The 19,126-nt window shown below is 49.4% G+C and overlaps 1 protein-coding gene across 1 annotated transcript in view; it reads left to right on the top strand.

Moving 5' to 3' along the window:
- The window catches only part of VWA5B1 (von Willebrand factor A domain containing 5B1), a 129,616-nt gene extending 110,694 nt beyond the window's left edge, over positions 1-18,922 (top strand). Inside the window, exons 17-22 of the mRNA XM_077456313.1 lie at positions 807-944; positions 1,235-1,363; positions 6,692-6,766; positions 11,265-11,334; positions 11,419-11,536; positions 14,068-18,922. Coding sequence (XP_077312439.1) covers positions 807-944; positions 1,235-1,363; positions 6,692-6,766; positions 11,265-11,334; positions 11,419-11,536; positions 14,068-14,787 — 1,250 coding nt within the window. The 3' untranslated portion in view covers positions 14,788-18,922. The remainder of the gene's footprint in view (positions 1-806; positions 945-1,234; positions 1,364-6,691; positions 6,767-11,264; positions 11,335-11,418; positions 11,537-14,067) is intronic.
- The last annotated feature ends 204 nt before the right edge of the window (positions 18,923-19,126 follow it).

The following is a 19,126-nucleotide window of genomic DNA, read 5'->3' as shown; positions in this document are numbered from 1 at the left end:
TGTCAGTGGGGGGGAATAGTGCCCCATCGTTGGTGTCAGTGGGGGGGGAGGGGGAATAGTGCCCCATTTTTGGTGTCAGTGGGAGAAAAAGTGTCTCAAGGGCTCGATAAAGGCAAACAAATGTCTGGCCCCCGGATCAGAGTTTGGAGACCACCGCTATAGAGTGATATGACCACACAGAATAAAGTATGACATCATACAATCAAGTGACACGATAGTACAGAATAAAGTATGACATCATCCTACAGCCTGGAATAACTATGCAGTTTAAAAGTGTGACATCAATCAAGTGACATCACCATAAAGTATATCATCCTATAACATGGCACTACCATAAAGTCTACAGCGTGATGTCACCCTATTGAGTGAGATCACACTACAGTATGACATCAGTATGACATCATTCTATGACATGTTACCGTGCTCGGTACCCACCAAAATGTTATATTGTCTGGATTTCCTTCATCTCGCACTGAAATACATTTTCAAATATCAACTGCTGGGGTACCAGAGGAGTGACGTTAATGAACACAGAGCTAGAGCGTGACATCATACTACAGTTTGGGTGATGTCATCAGAACACAGATTATGATTTCATTACACAATAGAATGATGTCATAATACCATGTACGGGACTATAGTACAATGATGCGACAATATAAAGCCACATATGTGATTACATCATAGTGTAGCGTGACATCATACTACCAATGATCTTCAAGCATTTATGATGACATCACGCTACCAAGTGACTTAACCCCGCCCCCACCCCCCCCCTGATTATTTCCTATGTGTGTTTTGCACAGGAATTGGGCGAAGGTTCCAGCTGAACGCCATCAACGCCAGCAAAGCCTGCAACGTCATCAGCAAGTACACGGCCTTCGTCCCCGTCGACCTGAGCAGCAACTCGTACCTGCCCAGCGTCGTGGAGTACGCCAACACAGGTAGTGGCGCAGTACTTAGAAATGGCGCGGCGCCGGAGCGCTGCCGGCCTCGGTAGTCGCCTGGCGCTGTTTGCCTTTATCTGAGTTTTATGTTTGCTTTTCCTCCTGTGTCTTCGTTCTTGACCCCTCCCCCCCCCACCTCTACCCCACCCCCACTGTGTCCTGCAGCCCGTCCTTCTGTCTTGTTAACTGTGCGTCTCTCGTCTGGTCCTCTCTCTCTCTCTCTCTCTCTGTCCTTGTCTGGAGGCCCCTCCCCCCTGACTGAAGAGGATGCGCTCATTCCCTGCTAGGTGCCGCACTTAAGCAGGGTTCCCAGAGGAGCCTGAGCTCCGGAAGTCGCCGCCTACGAGGATTCTCCATCGGCCTCGGGCGCTCCCAGTCCACGTGCGTGTCGGAACCGGCAGAAGACCGATTTTTCAGTAAGATTCTATTGCAGCCTAAAAAGGGGAAAAACTCTACTTGTAGAGAAGCCGATATGCCTGTTTTGTACATAACCCTCCCCCCCCCCTCCCCCTGTAGCAGCAGAAATCCCCCTTCTTTTTTTTTACAAATGCGTCCAACTGTCGCTGGATGAGCGGGTCACATGATCCACCATCTTTCAGTGACTGTTATAGAAAAGTCAAGGTGGATTACGGACCATTGGTGGGGGGCCATTTATAATCCGTAACCCCAAAAAATTTTTTTGCTTGGATTCAGTGACCCCCCCCCCCCTCATTGGAGGAGATTTTCACTGACTTCCTGTCCCGAGTGTAGTGTCACATTTTGCTGCCTATCACAGGATGCTGCGGAAGTGACGTTGCCGCCAGAAATTGCGTACTGCGCATGCGCGCTGCGTTCCAAACACTCGCGCCGTGCGTTCCAACATAGTTTCGGCAATACAGTTCAGCGAAACCATCACATAATGTTACGGAAGTGACGTTACACACAACACAAACACTGCGCCGTGCGTTACACTAATACTTCCCTTGTTACCTCGTATCATTATTTACCAACCATGCTGAGCTACGTGCTGTGTTAGGTTTTGCATTGCTGGGACTTGTAGTGCCTATCCTGAGCTACATGCTTCAATGTTCAGTGCCTCATCCTTATCCCTGTGCTTCAATGTTCAGTGTCCTCATCCTTATCCCCGTGCTTCAATGTTCAGTGTCCTCATCCCTATCCCCCTGCTTCAATGTTCAGTGTCCTCATCCTTATCCCCGTGCTTCAATGTTCAGTGTCCTCATCCCTATCCCCCTGCTTCAATGTTCAGTGTCCTCATCCCTATCCCCGTGCTTCAATGTTCAGTGCCTCATCCGTATCCCCGAGCTTCAATGTTCAGTGTCCTCATCCTTATTCCCGAGCTTCAATGTTCAGTGTCCTCATCCTTATCCCTGTGCTTCAATGTTCAGTGTCCTCATCCCTATCCCCCTGCTTCAATGTTCAGTGTCCTCATCCTTATCCCTGTGCTTCAATGTTCAGTGTCCTCATCCTTATCCCCGAGCTTCAATGTTCAGTGTCCTCATCCTTATCCCCGAGCTTCAATGTTCAGTGTCCTCATCCCTATCCCCCTGCTTCAATGTTCAGTGTCCTCATCCCTATCCCCCTGCTTCAATGTTCAGTGTCCTCATCCTTATCCCTGTGCTTCAATGTTCAGTGTCCTCATCCTTATCCCCCTGCTTCGATGAGGACACTGAACATTTAAGCATGGGGATAAGGATGAGGACACTGAACATTGAAGCACAGGGATAAGGATGAGGACACTGAACATTGAAGCACAGGGATAAGGATGAGGACACTGAACATTGAAGCTCGGGGATAGGGATGAGGACACTGAACATTGAAGCATGGGGATAAGGATGAGGACAGTGAACATTGAAGCCCGGGGATAGGGATGAGGACACTGAACATTGAAGCTCGGGGATAGGGATGAGGACACTGAACATTGAAGCACAGGGATAAGGGTGAGGACACTGAACATTGAAGCACAGGGATAAGGATGAGGACACTGAACATTGAAGCTCGGGGATAAGGATGAGGACACTGAACATTGAAGCTCGGGGATAAGGATGAGGACACTGAACATTGAAGATCGGGGATAAGGATGAGGACACTGAACATTGAAGATCGGGGATAAGGATGAGGACACTGAACATTGAAGCTCGGGGATAAGGATGAGGCACTGAACATTGAAGCACGGGGATAAGGATGAGGACACTGAACATTGAAGCACAGGGATAGGGATGAGGACACTGAACATTGAAGCACAGGGATAAGGATGAGGACACTGAACATTGAAGCAGGGGGATAGGGATGAGGACACTGAACATTGAAGCTCGCGGATAGGGATGAGGACACTGAACATTGAAGTTCGGGGATAAGGATGAGGACACTGAACATTGAAGCACGGGGATAAGGATGAGAACACTGAACATTGAAGCAGGGGGATAGGGATGAGGACACTGAACATTGAAGCTCGCGGATAGGGATGAGGACACTGAACATTGAAGCTCGGGGATAGGGATGAGGACACTGAACATTGAAGCTCGCGGATAGGGATGAGGACACTGAACATTGAAGCTCGCGGATAGGGATGAGGACACTGAACATTGAAGCACGGGGATAAGGATGAGAACACTGAACATTGAAGCAGGGGGATAGGGATGAGGACACTGAACATTGAAGCTCGCGGATAGGGATGAGGACACTGAACATTGAAGCTCGCGGATAGGGATGAGGACACTGAACATTGAAGCACGGGGATAAGGATGAGGACACTGAACATTGAAGCACGGGGATAAGGATGAGGCACTGAACATTGAAGCACGGGGATAAGGATGAGGCACTGAACATTGAAGCACAGGGATAAGGATGAGGACACTGAACATTGAAGCAGGGGGATAGGGATGAGGACACTGAACATTGAAGCTCGGGGATAAGGATGAGGACACTGAACATTGAAGCACGGGGATAAGGATGAGGCACTGAACATTGAAGCACGGGGATAAGGATGAGGCACTGAACATTGAAGCAGGGGGATAAGGATGAGGACACTGAACATTGAAGCTCGGGGATAAGGATGAGGACACTGAACATTGAAGCTCAGGGATAAGGATGAGGACACTGAACATTGAAGCTCGGGGATAAGGATGAGGACACTGAACATTGAAGCATGTAGCTCAGGATAGGCACTACAAGTCCCAGCAATGCAAAACCTAACACGGCACGTAGCTCAGCATGGTTGGTAAATAATGATACGAGGTAACAAGGGAAGTATTAGTGTTGTGACGCACGGCCCAGTGTTTGTGTTGTGTGTAACGTCACTTCCGTAACATTATGTGATGGTTTCGCTGAACTGTATTGCCGAAACTATGTTGGAACGCACGGCGCGAGTGTTTGGAACGCAGCGCGCATGCGCAGTACGCAATTTCTGGCGGCAACGTCACTTCCGCAGCATCCTGTGATAGGCAGCAAAATATGACACTACACCGGTGACACCAAGACAAAAATGGTGGGACTGGTTGTCACCAGGGAGAGAAAGCAGATATAGCAAAAAAATATTGTGTAGCCCTTCCCCCAGTCTACTCGGTTGTGTCATTGTCCCTGTCCTTCCTAGTGGGGGGGGGGGGGGGGAATCTCCCCAACCTGATTAAGACTAATCCTCCCACACTAAATTATACAATAAAATTGATAACACACCTGATTGGCTAGTCTGAGCACTTACCGGATACAGTGTAGCGAAACAGTGCTAACGGAGTAACATTATTAATAATATGCAGGATTTATACAGCGCCAACAGTTTACCAAGCGCTTTATAATGTGAAAGGGAGGCAATACAATAAAATATAAGAGGGCCCTGGTCAGAAGAGCTTACAATCTAATAGGGTGGGGCAGGTGGTACCAAAAAAAAAGGGTTGTAACTGTGGGTGATGAGCTGGTGGAAGTGGTAAAAAAGATGAGTCGGAGGCGTAATAGACTTCCCTGAAGAGACGAGTTCTCAGGGATCGCCTGAAGGCAGCCTGGCAGACTGAGGTAGAGAGTTCCAGGAGGACGGGAGAGGCTCTGGAGAAGTCCTGAGCCAAGACAAGCATGGGAGGTGGAGACAAGGGAGCTAGAGAACGGGGGTCTGGAGAGGAGCAGAGAGGAGGTTTGGGTGATATTTGGAGACAAGATTGGTGATGGAGCTCGGGGCAGAGTTGTGAATGGCTTTGTATGTTGTGGTTAGTATTTTGAATTGAATTCGCTGGGCAATCAGAAGCCAGTGTAGGGATTGGCAGAGAGGGGTTGGCAGACACTGAGCAGAGGCCAGTGTAGGGATTGGTGGAGAGGGGTGGCAGACACTGAGCAGAGGCCAGTGTAGGGATTGGCGGAGAGGGTTGGCAGACACTGAGCAGAGGCCAGTGTAGGGATTGGCGGAGAGGGTTGGCAGACACTGAGCAGAGGCCAGTGTAGGGATTGGTGGAGAGGGGTGGCAGACACTGAGCAGAGGCCAGTGTAGGGATTGGTGGAGAGGGGTGGCAGACACTGAGCAGAGGCCAGTGTAGGGATTGGCGGAGAGGGTTGGCAGACACTGAGCAGAGGCCAGTGTAGGGATTGGCAGAGAGGGGTGGCAGACACTGAGCAGAGGCCAGTGTAGGGATTGGTGGAGAGGGGTGGCAGACACTGAGCAGAGGCCAGTGTAGGGATTGTAGGGATTGGCGGAGAGGGGTGGCAGACACTGAGCAGAGGCCAGTGTAGGGATTGGCGGAGAGGGGTGGCAGACACTGAGCAGAGGCCAGTGTAGGGATTGGTGGAGAGGGGTGGCAGACACTGAGCAGAGGCCAGTGTAGGGATTGTAGGGATTGGCGGAGAGGGGTGGCAGACACTGAGCAGAGGCCAGTGTAGGGATTGGCGGAGAGGGGTGGCAGACACTGAGCAGAGGCCAGTGTAGGGATTGTAGGGATTGGTGGAGAGGGGTGGCAGACACTGAGCAGAGGCCAGTGTAGGGATTGGTGGAGAGGGGTGGCAGACACTGAGCAGAGGCCAGTGTAGGGATTGTAGGGATTGGCGGAGAGGGGTGGCAGACACTGAGTAGAGGCCAGTGTAGGGATTGGCGGAGAGGGGTGGCAGACACTGAGCAGAGGCCAGTGTAGGGATTGTAGGGATTGGCGGAGAGGGGTGGCAGACACTGAGCAGAGGCCAGTGTAGGGATTGTAGGGATTGGCGGAGAGGGGTGGCAGACACTGAGTAGAGGCCAGTGTAGGGATTGGCGGAGAGGGGTGGCAGACACTGAGCAGAGGCCAGTGTAGGGATTGTAGGGATTGGCGGAGAGGGGTGGCAGACACTGAGTAGAGGCCAGTGTAGGGATTGGCGGAGAGGGGTGGCAGACACTGAGCAGAGGCCAGTGTAGGGATTGGGGGAGAGGGGCGGCAGACACTGAGCAGAGGCCAGTGTAGGGATTGGCGGAGAGGGTTGGGAGACACTGAGCAGAGGCCAGTGTAGGGATTGTAGGGATTGGCGGAGAGGGTTGGCAGACGCTGAGCAGAGGCCAGTGTAGGGATTGGCGGTTTTAGCAGTTAGTAAATCATTACTGGGTTCTAGAAAGGCAGTGACATGAAAGTATAAAAAGGTTTATTATTGTATCTCACCATGAATGAAATGATAGACTTTGTTATACTTTTTTTTTTTTTTTTGCTACTCCATTAGTATCTTTTCTCTTTTCTTTGGTTTATTGATCGATCACTGTATCCAAAGGGCAATAAACAGCCGGCTTTGTTTGTCTTCCACCGTAGATGTGGATGAGACAGCGACCTCACCCTGCACAACCCCCGTTTCCTCTGGATGGGAGCGATGCAGCTTTCCACAAGGTATGTCCTACAATGGGAAGACACGGACTGTGCCAGGTGACCAGGGCTTTTTTTCTCAGAGAATAGGTGCAGGAACTCCCTCCTTCCGAGTATCCTCTTATGTCCACCCACTACCCACCCCCAAGAACCATTCCTTGGTTCCACCCATACCCACCTCTGAGCACCATTCCTTGGTTCCACCCCCTACCCACCTCCGAGCACTGTTCCTTGGTTCCACCCCCTACCCACCTCTGAGCACCATTCCATGGTTCCACCCCCTACCCACCTCTGAGCACCATTCCTTGGTTTCACCCCCTACTCACTTCTGAGAACCATTCCTTGGTTACACCCCCTACCCACCTCTGAGCACCATTCCTTGGTTCCACCCCCTACCCACCTCCGAGCACCATTCCTTGGTTCCACCCCTACCCACCTCTGAGCGCCATTCCTTGATTCCACCCCCTACCCACCTCTGAGCACCATTCCTTGGTTACAACCCCTACCCACCCCTGAGCAACGTTCCTTGGTTACACCCCCTGCCCACCTCCGAGCACCATTCCTTGGTTCTACCCCCTACCCACCTCCGAGCACCATTCCTTGGTTCCACCCCTACCCACCTCTGAGCACCATTCCTTGATTCCACCCCCTACCCACCTCTGAACACCATTCCTTGGTTCCACCCCCTACCTACCTCTGAGCACCATTCCTTGGTTACAACCCCTACCCACCCCTGAGCAACGTTCCTTGGTTACACCCCCTGCCCACCTCCAAGCACCATTCCTTGGTTCTACCCCCTACCCACCTCCGAGCACCATTCCTTGGTTCCACCCCCTACTCACCTCTCAGCACCATTCCTTGGTTCCACCCCCTACTCACCTCTGAGCGCCATTCCTTGGTTCCACCCCCTACTCACCTCTGAGCAACATTCCTTTGTTCCACCCCCTACCCACCTCTGAGCGCCATTTCTTGATTCCACCCCTACCCACCTCTGAGCGCCATTCCTTGATTCCACCCCCTACCCACCTCCGAGCACCATTCCTTGGTCCCACCCCCTACTCACCTCTCAGCAATAGATACAGAACTGAGTATCAGTTTTTATTTATCAGTAATTTTCTATGTCATTTGTTAATGATAGGAAGTAAAATAGATCCCCTGTAGCCAGCAACAATAGACTCTGAACAGCTAGCAAAAATAGACCCCTCCCTCAACAGTAGATGTCTCCCAGCAACGATTGTCTCCCAGTGGCATAATAGTCCCCCAGCAACACTAGATCCCCCACCAGAGACAACTGGCCTCCCCAGCAGAAAAAGACCCCCCCCCCTCTAAAAATATACCCCCTCCAACAACAATAGATCCCCCCAGCAGCCAGCATACATAGACCCTCCAGTACACCCCAGCACCCCTTGCCATTACATACATTCAGAGCTGGAGGTGCCGGAACTGTGTTCCCCCACGTTCCTGCTGAAAAAAAGCCCTGCAGGTGACCCTTTCTAACTTCCTTCTTATCTTAGACAAGGTGGGGGGGGAGAGGTGCTGAATATGAATCCTTCACCAGCAAAACTGAGGTCCTCGGTGGATCCAACTATCTTGGGATTCTGTGACCCTACACGGAGTAGGAGCCCCTCGAAAAATAGGGGTCACCCAAATTGAGTAGTCCATATACAGTTGAACCAGAAAAAAAAGAGGCAAACAATCCAATAGTCCAAAAAGCAATTAATTAGTGCAGCAAGTGACCAGAGAAAGGAGAAACCAACAGCCAACGCATTTCAGGGAACCAAAGATCTCCCCCTTCCTCAGGGCTGCAAGACTGACATAAAAAACACCTTCAATCTCAGAATAATTAAACTGGTACTTTTTTTTTTCTGAAGGACCCTAATGTGAGATTGTGAAATAGCATCTCCTGCCCCATACACACGGGTCGGACATTCCGACAACAAAATCCATTGGATTTTTTCCAACGGATTTCGGCCGAAACTTGTCTGGCATACACACAGTCGCACCAAGATGTGGAAAAAAAATCCGATCGTCCGGAACGAGGTGGCGTACAAAACGTACGACGGGACGACGTAGAGGCCAGTAGCCAATAGCTTTCGTCTCCATATTTTTTCTGAGCATGCGTGGCACTTTGTGCGTCGGAAATTCTCTACTACACGATCGGAAAAAGTCCGATCGGATTTTGTTGTGGGAAAATTTAGATCCAGCCCTCAAACTTTTTTCCGGCGGAAATTCCTACAGAAAAAGTCAGATGGAGCCCACACACGATCGGAATTTCCGACAACATAATCCGATCGGGCTGTTTTTCCGTCGGAATTTCCGACCGTGTGTATGGGGCATAAGTGTTCCCAGGTTCTATACTACTTTTCTAGGGCACTCAGAGTAAGGCTGCTCAGAGTCATGTGACAAGAAGTCGCAGGTCTTTTCAGAAGTGCTGTAAAAAGCTTACAGGCATAAAAAAAAAAATAGAAGTTGTTTCATGTGTCCTTTATGTACCCCCATTTGGCTGTGTCAGGTGTTAGGCACGGAGACCAGTAGCTATAGCAGTAGAGAGGCTCCCACCAGCCAGCAGGATAGGCATACAAGCAGGTCACCCTGGCGGATGGTGTAGGTTCATCCAAGGTGCGGGGTCCAAGCGCTAACCGGTATTCACCAGAACTCCTGATGGTGGGGATGGGTTTTGCTGCATGCTGGTACCAGGTCATGGTCCTCAGGATCGCCCCACCAGGAGGTGAGTAAGCCCGGGGTCCAGAAGCAGATATAGCAGAAACACAGTCAGTAAACAAGCCAAAGGTCAGTAATGAGTGGTTTCAGTTTGGGATCAAGCAGAAGCGTAGTCAAGGAACATACCAAAGGTTGGTAATGAGTGGCAGCAAAGATACGGGTGGCAGCAGGAGCGAGAGGTTACATAGTTAGGTTGACAAAAGACACAAGTCCGTCCAGTTCAACCTTAAAAACAATAAATTAATAATAATATAAAAAAAAAAATATCTGGCTGGAGGGAGCACAATAATCTGGCAAACAGGAAGTACAATGGCATGGCTTAAAAAGGAAGTTTATGGGAGGAGCAAAGAGTTCAAGGTTCAAGAGAAACAAGACACAAGGCAAGGTTGGCTAAGTAATCAGGCAGGGTGCTGCCCAGCATCTCAGGTGGCTCAGCAAGAGGAGATACCGCTAGACATGTGCTCTGAGAAAAAATTAGTTCATTTTCATTTCATTAGTTATTTAGATTTTTTCTGAAAATCTAAAATTCAGGAATTTTTGGGAATTTTCACATTTCGTTTTTTCCGAATTTTGAATTTTCGGATTTCCGAATTTCCAAAAATTTTTGATTTTCCGTATTTCGAATTTTTGGATTTACAAATTTCCAAATTTAGGATTTCCGAATTTCAGATTTTCAGAATTCCGAATTTTGGGATTTTCGGAACTATGAATTTCCGAATTTTCGGAATTCGGGAATTCAAAGATTTGAAAGTCCATAAATGTGAAAATCTGAAAAAAAGAAAGAAAATCAGTTTAATTAATAACTAACTATTAAATTAACGAGTACGAACTTATCCGAAGTTACGAATTATCTGAAGTAACAAATGGAATGGAACAAATTAATAATTATTAATAATCAATAATAATAAAAAGGTTTTATTATTATTATTATTAGATCATTATTAATGGAACATTTGGTTAGATGAGGCATTCGTTATTTCAGATAATTTAATTCGTAACTTCGGATAAATTCATATTCGTTACGTTCACTAACAGACAGATTTGAAAGGGAATTCCAATACCTGTAATTTAATAGTTATTATTTAGAATTAAACAGATTTTCTTTCTTTTTTACTGATTTTCGAATTTCCGAAATTTCGAAATTCGGAAATCCGAAATTTGAAAATTCGGAAATACGAAAATTGGAAATTCGAAAATTCGTAAATTCTGAAATTTAGAAATTTAAAAATACAGAAATTCGGAAATCTGAAAATTGGAAATTCAGAAATTAAAAAAATTTGGAAATTCAGAAATCCGAAAATTGGAAAATCGAAAATTCGTAATTTCGTAAATTCGTAAATTCTGAAATTTTGAAATTCTGAAATTTAAAAATTCTGAAATTCGGAGTTAACGAATTTCGAACTAAACGAATTGCACATGTCTAGATACCGGCAGACGCAGCAGAGGTTGCAGGTTCAGATCTGGCCCCTGGCAGGCTGACTGGGGGCAAAATTGGGGCTCATCTTCACCTCAAACTAACAGTAAATTAGAATATGAAGAAGCTGGTGGCACTCCTTTAAAATACAAGTTTTATTGTTCTGGGCCAGTAAAAGAAAGCCTCGTAATGGGGCTGCCTTTAACGATACATCAAACTAAAGCCCGGTTCTTGGTGAAACGCGTTGGAGGAAAAGGTCCCAGCTTTGTTTTGAATTACACGGTCTGTCACCCGCATCTTCATTTGGCTGCACACTGAAAAGCTTGCTGAATAATTTTTTTTTCTATTGGCGGAGAACTGAGTGTTCTTCATTCTTCGTTCCCGTAGGTGCCCAACGCAGTCCTTCCGTCTCCTCCTCCCATTCTCAGAGGTCCATAGAAAGTCTCTTTGCTGCCAGGTAAGACGGTTCATCGGCGATAAGTGACAGCTCACCCCCCCTCCCCCCCCCCAAGCAAATCCCTCATCTCCTCTGTCTTTACAGGCTGTCTCTGAACAAGACCCGGCTCCTGACCCGCGCGGCGAAGGGATTTATGATTAAATCTCCAGGGAAAGGCAGCGAGGAGAGCGAGAGCGAGAAGAACATTGATTATTTACCTCTGGTAAGGTGAACAGTCAGGCTGCGCCAATGTAAAACTGTCAGCTGGCTTACGGCTTATTCCTTCACAATGGCCGACGTAGAGCTGGGCGCTCCTCGGGGGCGGGGCCGGGGCGCGGGCAAGGGAGGCATTTGTCCCGGGTGAAGCTCTTTTTGCCTGTATAAAAGTTACAGATTTGATGCCAAATCTCCGGATCAGTTTCTTTGGAAGGCTTTGAGAAGCTCTTTCATCTGTAGCTCGGTATAGATTAGACGTCTCCAAACCTTCTTAACAAAGGGCCAGATTACTGTCCTTCAGATTTTAGGGGGGGGGGGGCGGAGTGCGGCCAGAAGGAGTTGAAAATGTCTGAGTGTTGGTGGGATCAAACAACACCTCGGGCTTGGGGGTCAGAGAGAGTAAGAAAATTAAATGGTGCCTATGGTCTGTAGGAGGAGGAATAGTGCCCCATCATTGGTATCAGTGGGAGGAATAGTGCCCCATCATTGGTGTCAGTGGGAGGAATAGTGCCCCATCATTGGTGTCAGTGGGAGGAATAGTGCCCCATCATTGGTGTCAGTGGGAGGAATAGTGCCCCATCATTGGTATCAGTGGGAGGAATAGTGCCCCATCATTGGTGTCAGTGGGAGGAATAGTGCCCCATCATTGGTGTCAGTGGGAGGAATAGTGCCCCATCATTGGTGTCAGTGGGAGGAATAGTGTCCCATCATTGGTATCAGTGGAAGGAATAGTGCCCCATCATTGGTGTCAGTGGGAGGAATAGTGCCCCATCATTGGTATCAGTGGGAGGAATAGTGCTCCATCATTGGTGTCAGTGGGGGGAATAGTGCTCCATCATTGGTGTCAGTGGGAGGAATAGTGCCCCATCATTGGTGTCAGTGGGAGGAATAGTGCCCCATCATTAGTGTCAGTGGGAGGAATAGTGTCCCATCATTGGTGTCAGTGGGAGGAATAGTGCCCCATCATTGGTGTCAGTGGGAGGAATAGTGCCCCATCATTGGTGTCAGTGGGAGGAATAGTGCCCCATCATTGGTGTCAGTGGGAGGAATAGTGCCCCATCATTGGTGTCAGTGGGAGGAATAGTGCCCCATCATTGGTGTCAGTGGGAGGAATAGTGTCCCATCATTGGTATCAGTGGGAGGAATAGTGCCCCATCATTGGTGTCAGTGGGAGGAATAGTGCCCCATCATTGGTGTCAGTGGGAGGAATAGTGCCCCATCATTGGTATCAGTGGGAGGAATAGTGCCCCATCATTTGTGTCAGTGGGAGGAATAGTGCCCCATCATTGGTGTCAGTGGGAGGAATAGTGCCCCATCATTGGTGTCAGTGGGCGGAATAGTGCCCCATCATTAGTGTCAGTGGGAGGAATAGTGCCCCATCATTGGTATCAGTGGGAGGAATAGTGCCCCATCATTGGTGTCAGTGGGAGGAATAGTGCCCCATCATTGGTGTCAGTGGGAGGAATAGTGCCCCATCATTGGTGTCAGTGGGAGGAATAGTGTCCCATCATTGGTATCAGTGGAAGGAATAGTGTCCCATCATTGGTGTCAGTGGGAGGAATAGTGCCCCATCATTGGTATCAGTGGGAGGAATAGTTCCCCATCATTGGTATCAGTGGGAGGAATAGTGTCCCATCATTGGTATCAGTGGGAGGAATAGTGCCCCATCATTGGTGTCAGTGGGAGGAATAGTGCCCCATCATTGGTGTCAGTAGAAGGAATAGTGTCCCATCATTGGTATCAGTGGGAGGAATAGTGCCCCATCATTGGTGTCAGTGGGAGGAATAGTGCCCCATCATTAGTGTCAGTGGGAGGAATAGTGCCCCATCATTGGTGTCAGTGGGAGGAATAGTGCCCCATCATTGGTATCAGTGGGAGGAATAGTGCCCCATCATTGGTGTCAGTGGGAGGAATAGTGCCCCATCATTTGTGTCAGTGGGGGGAATAGTGCCCATCATTGGTATCAGTGGGAGGAATAGTGCCCCATCATTGGTGTCAGTGGGAGGGATAGTGCCCCATCATTGGTATCAGTGGGAGGAATAGTGCCCCATCATTGGTGTCAGTGGGAGGAATAGTGTCCCATCATTGGTGTCAGTGGGAGGAATAGTGCCCCATCATTGGTGTCAGTGGGAGGAATAGTGTCCCATCATTGGTGTCAGTGGGCGGAATAGTGCCCCATCATTGGTGTCAGTGGGAGGAATAGTGCCCCATCATTGGTGTCAGTGGGAGGATTAGTGCCCCATCATTGGTATCAGTGGGAGGAATAGTGCCCCATCATTGGTGCCAATGGAAGGAATGTTGCTTTGTATCAGTAGAAGGAACAATGCTCCAAGGGCCAGATAAAGGAAAGCTAAGGGCCACATCTGGCCCCCGGGTCGCAGTTTGGAGACCACTGGTATAGATAATGATTCCCTCCTTGTTTCATTCTTCCTTCCCATCCCTTTTATTTACTACGGTATCCTAAGACCACATATGGAGGGTCTTTATTTTTTCTTGGCACCTCTACTGGTTGAACTAATGATGATATTTCCCTCTCAGGTCTCTCTGCAGTTGGCTTGTGGGGGCTTCCTGCTCAACCAGACCTTCGCCGACGCTACAAATATCCCAATGGACAAACTCAAGTGGACCTCCCCTTTCGGCAGCCACCGCGCTGCTCTCAGTCCGATGTCTCACAGCTCTCCATCCCGAAAGGACACCAGCCTTCCTGCGGGCACATGCCAGTTGTTGGCGCCGGCAGATGACTTCCATGCCACGGTGAACGGGTTCGGAGAGGATGTGAGCCAACAAACCCGAACGCGGCATTTATCAAGCAGTGGCCTAGAGAGTCCTTCTCGCTCTTCGAAGATGGACAATGAACTGTCCCTCCCGGTCCTCCCAATCCGCCGGTTCTCCTCTCCTGACAGTGTACAGGACACCTCCTCCATCCACACCGATAGCGGTTTGGGGTCGGAGTCCGATGGCACCGAGGTGCAGTCGTGGATGGAGAGCATCGAGGAGCAACGCAAGTCTCACCCAGAAAGCATGATCTGGGCCACCGCCGTGGCTCTGGCCTGGATGGAGAATAACTCCGCCTCTTATTTCACGGAGTGGGAGCTTCTAGCCGCCAAAGCCGATAGGTGGTTGTCCAAGCAGCGGATCCCAGAGGGACGCACCCTGGCCACGGTCAAGTCCGCCGCTCAGCAGCTCTTCGTTTTGCTCCGGCACTGGGACGAGAACCTACAGTTCAACGTCCTGTGCTACAACCCCAGCAGTATGTAGCAGAAGCAGTGAAGGACGTGGCGCAGAAACGTTGTGTGTTGTGGTATGGCTGTTTCCCGTGAAGACGTTTATCTGTTCTCTCAGTGTTGGTTGGTCTGAAGTGACGTCTTTGCATGTTGGCGCTGAATGTATTGTGCGGCCAGCAGGGGGAGCAGTTAGGGAGGGCTGCCTTTCTAGGGCCTGGTTTCTGCACCCCCCGGTGAAGGACCAAGGTGGCCAGTGGGTGGCAGGATCAAAGGTGGGGAAAACTGCGGTCCGAGCAGGACTTATGGAAGGGTCATCAAAGTTATGAGTTTCCTCCTCAAATGCTTCCGATTTCTTTTCTAGTCCCGACTTCAGTCGAGGCAAATAAAGGTGAGCGCCCAGTAAGGAGTCACTAATTAGCCCATGAAAATGTAAAACCCGGGTACATTCATTCGTTCCAACCTAGGATGGCATGAATGAAAGGAAGACTAATGTTGGTGTAGACCAGGGGTCACCAATCTTTCTGGACAAAGGGCCAGTTTACTGTCCTTGAGGCCTTAGAGGGGCAGACTAGTGGCTAGTGGGATTAGAAAACGCCAAAGCGTCGGAGACAGCGGACAGTGCCCCATCATTGGTGTCAGTGGGAGGAATAGTGCCCCATCATTGGTGTCAGTGGGAGGAATAGTGCCCCATCATTGGTTTCAGTGGAAGAAATAGTGCCCCATCATTGGTTTCAGTGGAAGAAATAGTGCCCACTCATTGGTGTCAGTGGGAGGAATAGTGCCCCATCATTGGTATCAGTGGAGGGAATAGTGCCCCATCATTGGTGTCAGTGGAAGGAATAGTGCCCCATTCATGGTTTCAGTGAAAGGAATAGTGCCCCATCATTGGTGTCAGTGGGAGGAATAGTGCCCCATTATTGGTGTCAGTGGGACGAATAGTGCCCCATTATTGGTGTCAGTGGGAGGAATGGTGCCCCATCATTGGTTTCAGTGGAAGGAATAGTGCCCCATCATTGGTGTCCGTGGGAGGAATAGTGCCCCATCATTGGTATCAGTGGGAGGAATAGTGTCCCATCATTGGTGTCAGTGGAAGGAATAGTGCCCCATCATTGGTGTCAGTGGGAGAAATAGTTTCCCATCATTGGTGTCAGTGGAAGGAATAGTGCCCCATCATTGGTTTCAATCGAAGAAAAAGTGTTGACATCAGTGGAAGGCATGGTGCCTTATTATAGATATTCAAGGTAGGATTGGTGCCCCATTATCGGTGTCTATGGGAGGAATGGTGCCACCTCTATTGGTGTCAGCAGGAGGAATGGTGCCCCATCATTTAGTATCTGTGGGAGGAATAGTGCCCCATCATTGGTGTCTATGGGAGGAAAAGTACCCCGTCATTGGTATCTGTGGGAGGAATGGTGACCCATCATTGGTGTCCGTGGGAGGAATGGTACCCCATCATTAGTATCTGTGGGAGGAATGGTGACCCATAATTGGTGTCTGGGGGAAGAAAGGTGCCCCATCATTGGTATCTGTGGGAGGAATGGTACCTCATCATTGGTATCTGTGGGAGGAATGGTACCCCATCATTGGTATCTGTGGGAGGAATGGTGACCAATAATTGGTGTCTGTGGGAAGAAGGGTGCCCATCATCAGTGGAAGGCATGGTGCCTTATTATAGATATTCAAGGTAGGATTGGTGCCCCATTATTGGTGTCTATGGGAGGAATGGTGCCACCTCTATTGGTGTCAGCAGGAGGAATGGTGCCCCATCATTTAGTATCTGTGGGAGGAATAGTGCCCCATCATTGGTGTCTATGGGAGGAAAAGTACCCCGTCATTGGTATCTGTGGGAGGTATGGTACCCCATAATTGGTGTCTGTGGGAAGAAAGGTGCCCCATCATTGGTGTCTGTGGGAGGAATGGTGACTCATAATTGGTGTCTGTGGGAAGAAAGGTTCCCCATCATCAGTGTAAGGCATGGTGCCTTATTATAGATATTCAAGGTAGGATTGGTGCCCCATTATTGGTGTCTATGGGAGGAATGGTGCCACCTCTATTGGTGTCAGCAGGAGGAATGGTGCCCCATCATTTAGTATCTGTGGGAGGAATAGTGCCCCATCATTGGTGTCTATGGGAGGAAAAGTACCCCGTCATTGGTATCTGTGGGAGGAATGGTGACCCATCATTGGTGTCCGTGGGAGGAATGGTACCCCATCATTAGTATCTGTGGGAGGAATGGTGACCCATAATTGGTGTCTGGGGGAAGAAAGGTGCCCCATCATTGGTATCTGTGGGAGGAATGGTACCCCATCATTGGTATCTGTGGGAGGAATGGTACCCCATCATTGGTATCTGTGGGAGGAATGGTGACCAATAATTGGTGTCTGTGGGAAGAAGGGTGCCCATCATCAGTGGAAGGCATGGTGCCTTATTATAGATATTCAAGGTAGGATTGGTGCCCCATTATTGGTGTCTATGGGAGGAATGGTGCCACCTCTATTGGTGTCAGCAGGAGGAATGGTGCCCCATCATTTAGTATCTGTGGGAGGAATAGTGCCCCATCATTGGTGTCTATGGGAGGAAAAGTACCCCGTCATTGGTATCTGTGGGAGGAATGGTGACCCATCATTGGTGTCTGTGGGAAGAAAGGTGGCCCATCATTGGTGTCTGTGGGAGGAATGGTACCCCATCATTGGTATCTGTGGGAAAAATGGTGACCCATAATTGGTGTCTGTGGGAAGAAGGGTGCCTATCATCAGTGGAAGGCATGGTGCCTTATTATAGATATTCAAAGTAGGATTGGTGCCCCGTTATTGGTGTCTATGGGAGGAATGGTGCTACCTCTGTTGGTGTTAATGGGAGGAATGGTGCCCCATCATTTAGTATCTGTGGGGGGAAAGGTGCCCCGTCATTGGTGTCTGTGGGAAGAATGGTGCCCCATCATTGGTGTCAGTGGATAGCATGGGGCCCAAAGGGCCATATAAAGGCAAGCAAGGGGCCACATCCAGCCTCCGGACAACAGTTTGGACACCACAGATGTAGAGCAAGGTCAGGATGGTGCTGCCACCACTCAGGGGACTGCTAGGGTCCTCAGATAAGGCATTCTTGGATGTCATGGTTGACTAATCCAACGAGAAGGGCAAATGCGCCTGTCAAATGAGAACATTGGTGTTTCCGCAAGAGGCCCACCAACATGGACCTAGATGGCTTTGAGTAGAAAGGAACAGATAAGTCAGGTAGGGTGGCACGGAATTGATATAGGTCTCGTAGGGTTCGGTTCTCCTAACTATCTGGAGTAGATTTGTGGCCACAGACTGGCCTGTTGGATGAACAAATAGGAGATACAAGTTGGGTCTTTCATGACCAGCTTGTCTAGACAGTGGGCAAAGGTGTCAGATGTGTTCTACAGCCATTGAAGTCAGGATTCCATGGAGCGTAGGGTGGGCACAGCTATACATTTCACAGAAGGACACGGGGTTGGGGCATCTTTGAGGACGAAGGACACGGGGTTGGGGCATCTTTGAGGACGAAGGACACGGGGTTGGGGCATCTTTGAGGACGAAGGACACGGGGTTGGGGCATCTTTGAGGACGAAGTTGTCACAAAACAGACCAGGCTTAAATGTCGGCATTGTGAACGAGGTTTTCCAGACGGAGCTCTTGATGAGGAGGCCGGGCGGCGATCGTTGAGTAGACATATGTCTCTTTGCTCGTCTTCTATATTTCATCATCTCAGCGGTCTACTGGCATCGTGCTCTTCGCATGGTTCTCCGCCCCCCGTTGTGCTCATGGTAGTCCATTCTGCCGTCTCTAGTGACGTAGCGTCATCTACGTGTGTATATATGGTGGTCTTCCAGCCTCGTGAGTGTGTGTGTGTGTGTGTGTGTGTGTGTGTGAGCCTTGCGCATCTCCTTCATATTAATGGAAGGGTGGTGGTCAGTCTGCGTGGGGTGGAGAGGGGCTGGTTGTGCCCCAGTCATGCCCAGCTCTGCCCGTCTTCTCTGTGAGAATGTAACCAGCCACGTGGTAGCAGTACGTGGTGTGTGGTATATTTTGTGCTGTATTGGGGAATTTGGGTTGGGAAATCACTTGCAGGAATGTGGGAACTGGTCTATGCATGGGGGTTCTGGGCTCTTGTGTTTGAGATTCTATTATTAAATATAATTTTCTGGCCTTTGTGTGATTATTTTCCGTGTCTTTGGTTTCGGTGAGATTTTCTTCCCTTCTGTCTCTGAGGACTCTCAATAGCCTGGCAATATTTCTAGGAGAACTTGAGGCTTAGACTCCATTAGACCTCTGAAGGTAGGTTGTGGTATCTGGCACTGTGCTGTCAGTAGCGGATCCTTTAAGTCCTGTAATATGAGAGTTGGTGCCTCC

This window comes from Lithobates pipiens, unplaced genomic scaffold, assembly GCF_037356315.1.
Source record: "Lithobates pipiens isolate NorthernLeopardFrog02 unplaced genomic scaffold, aLitPip1_a1.2 Scaffold_27, whole genome shotgun sequence".
NCBI classification, from domain to species: Eukaryota; Metazoa; Chordata; class Amphibia; order Anura; family Ranidae; genus Lithobates; species Lithobates pipiens.
This window is presented reverse-complemented; position numbering and strand designations above follow the sequence as displayed.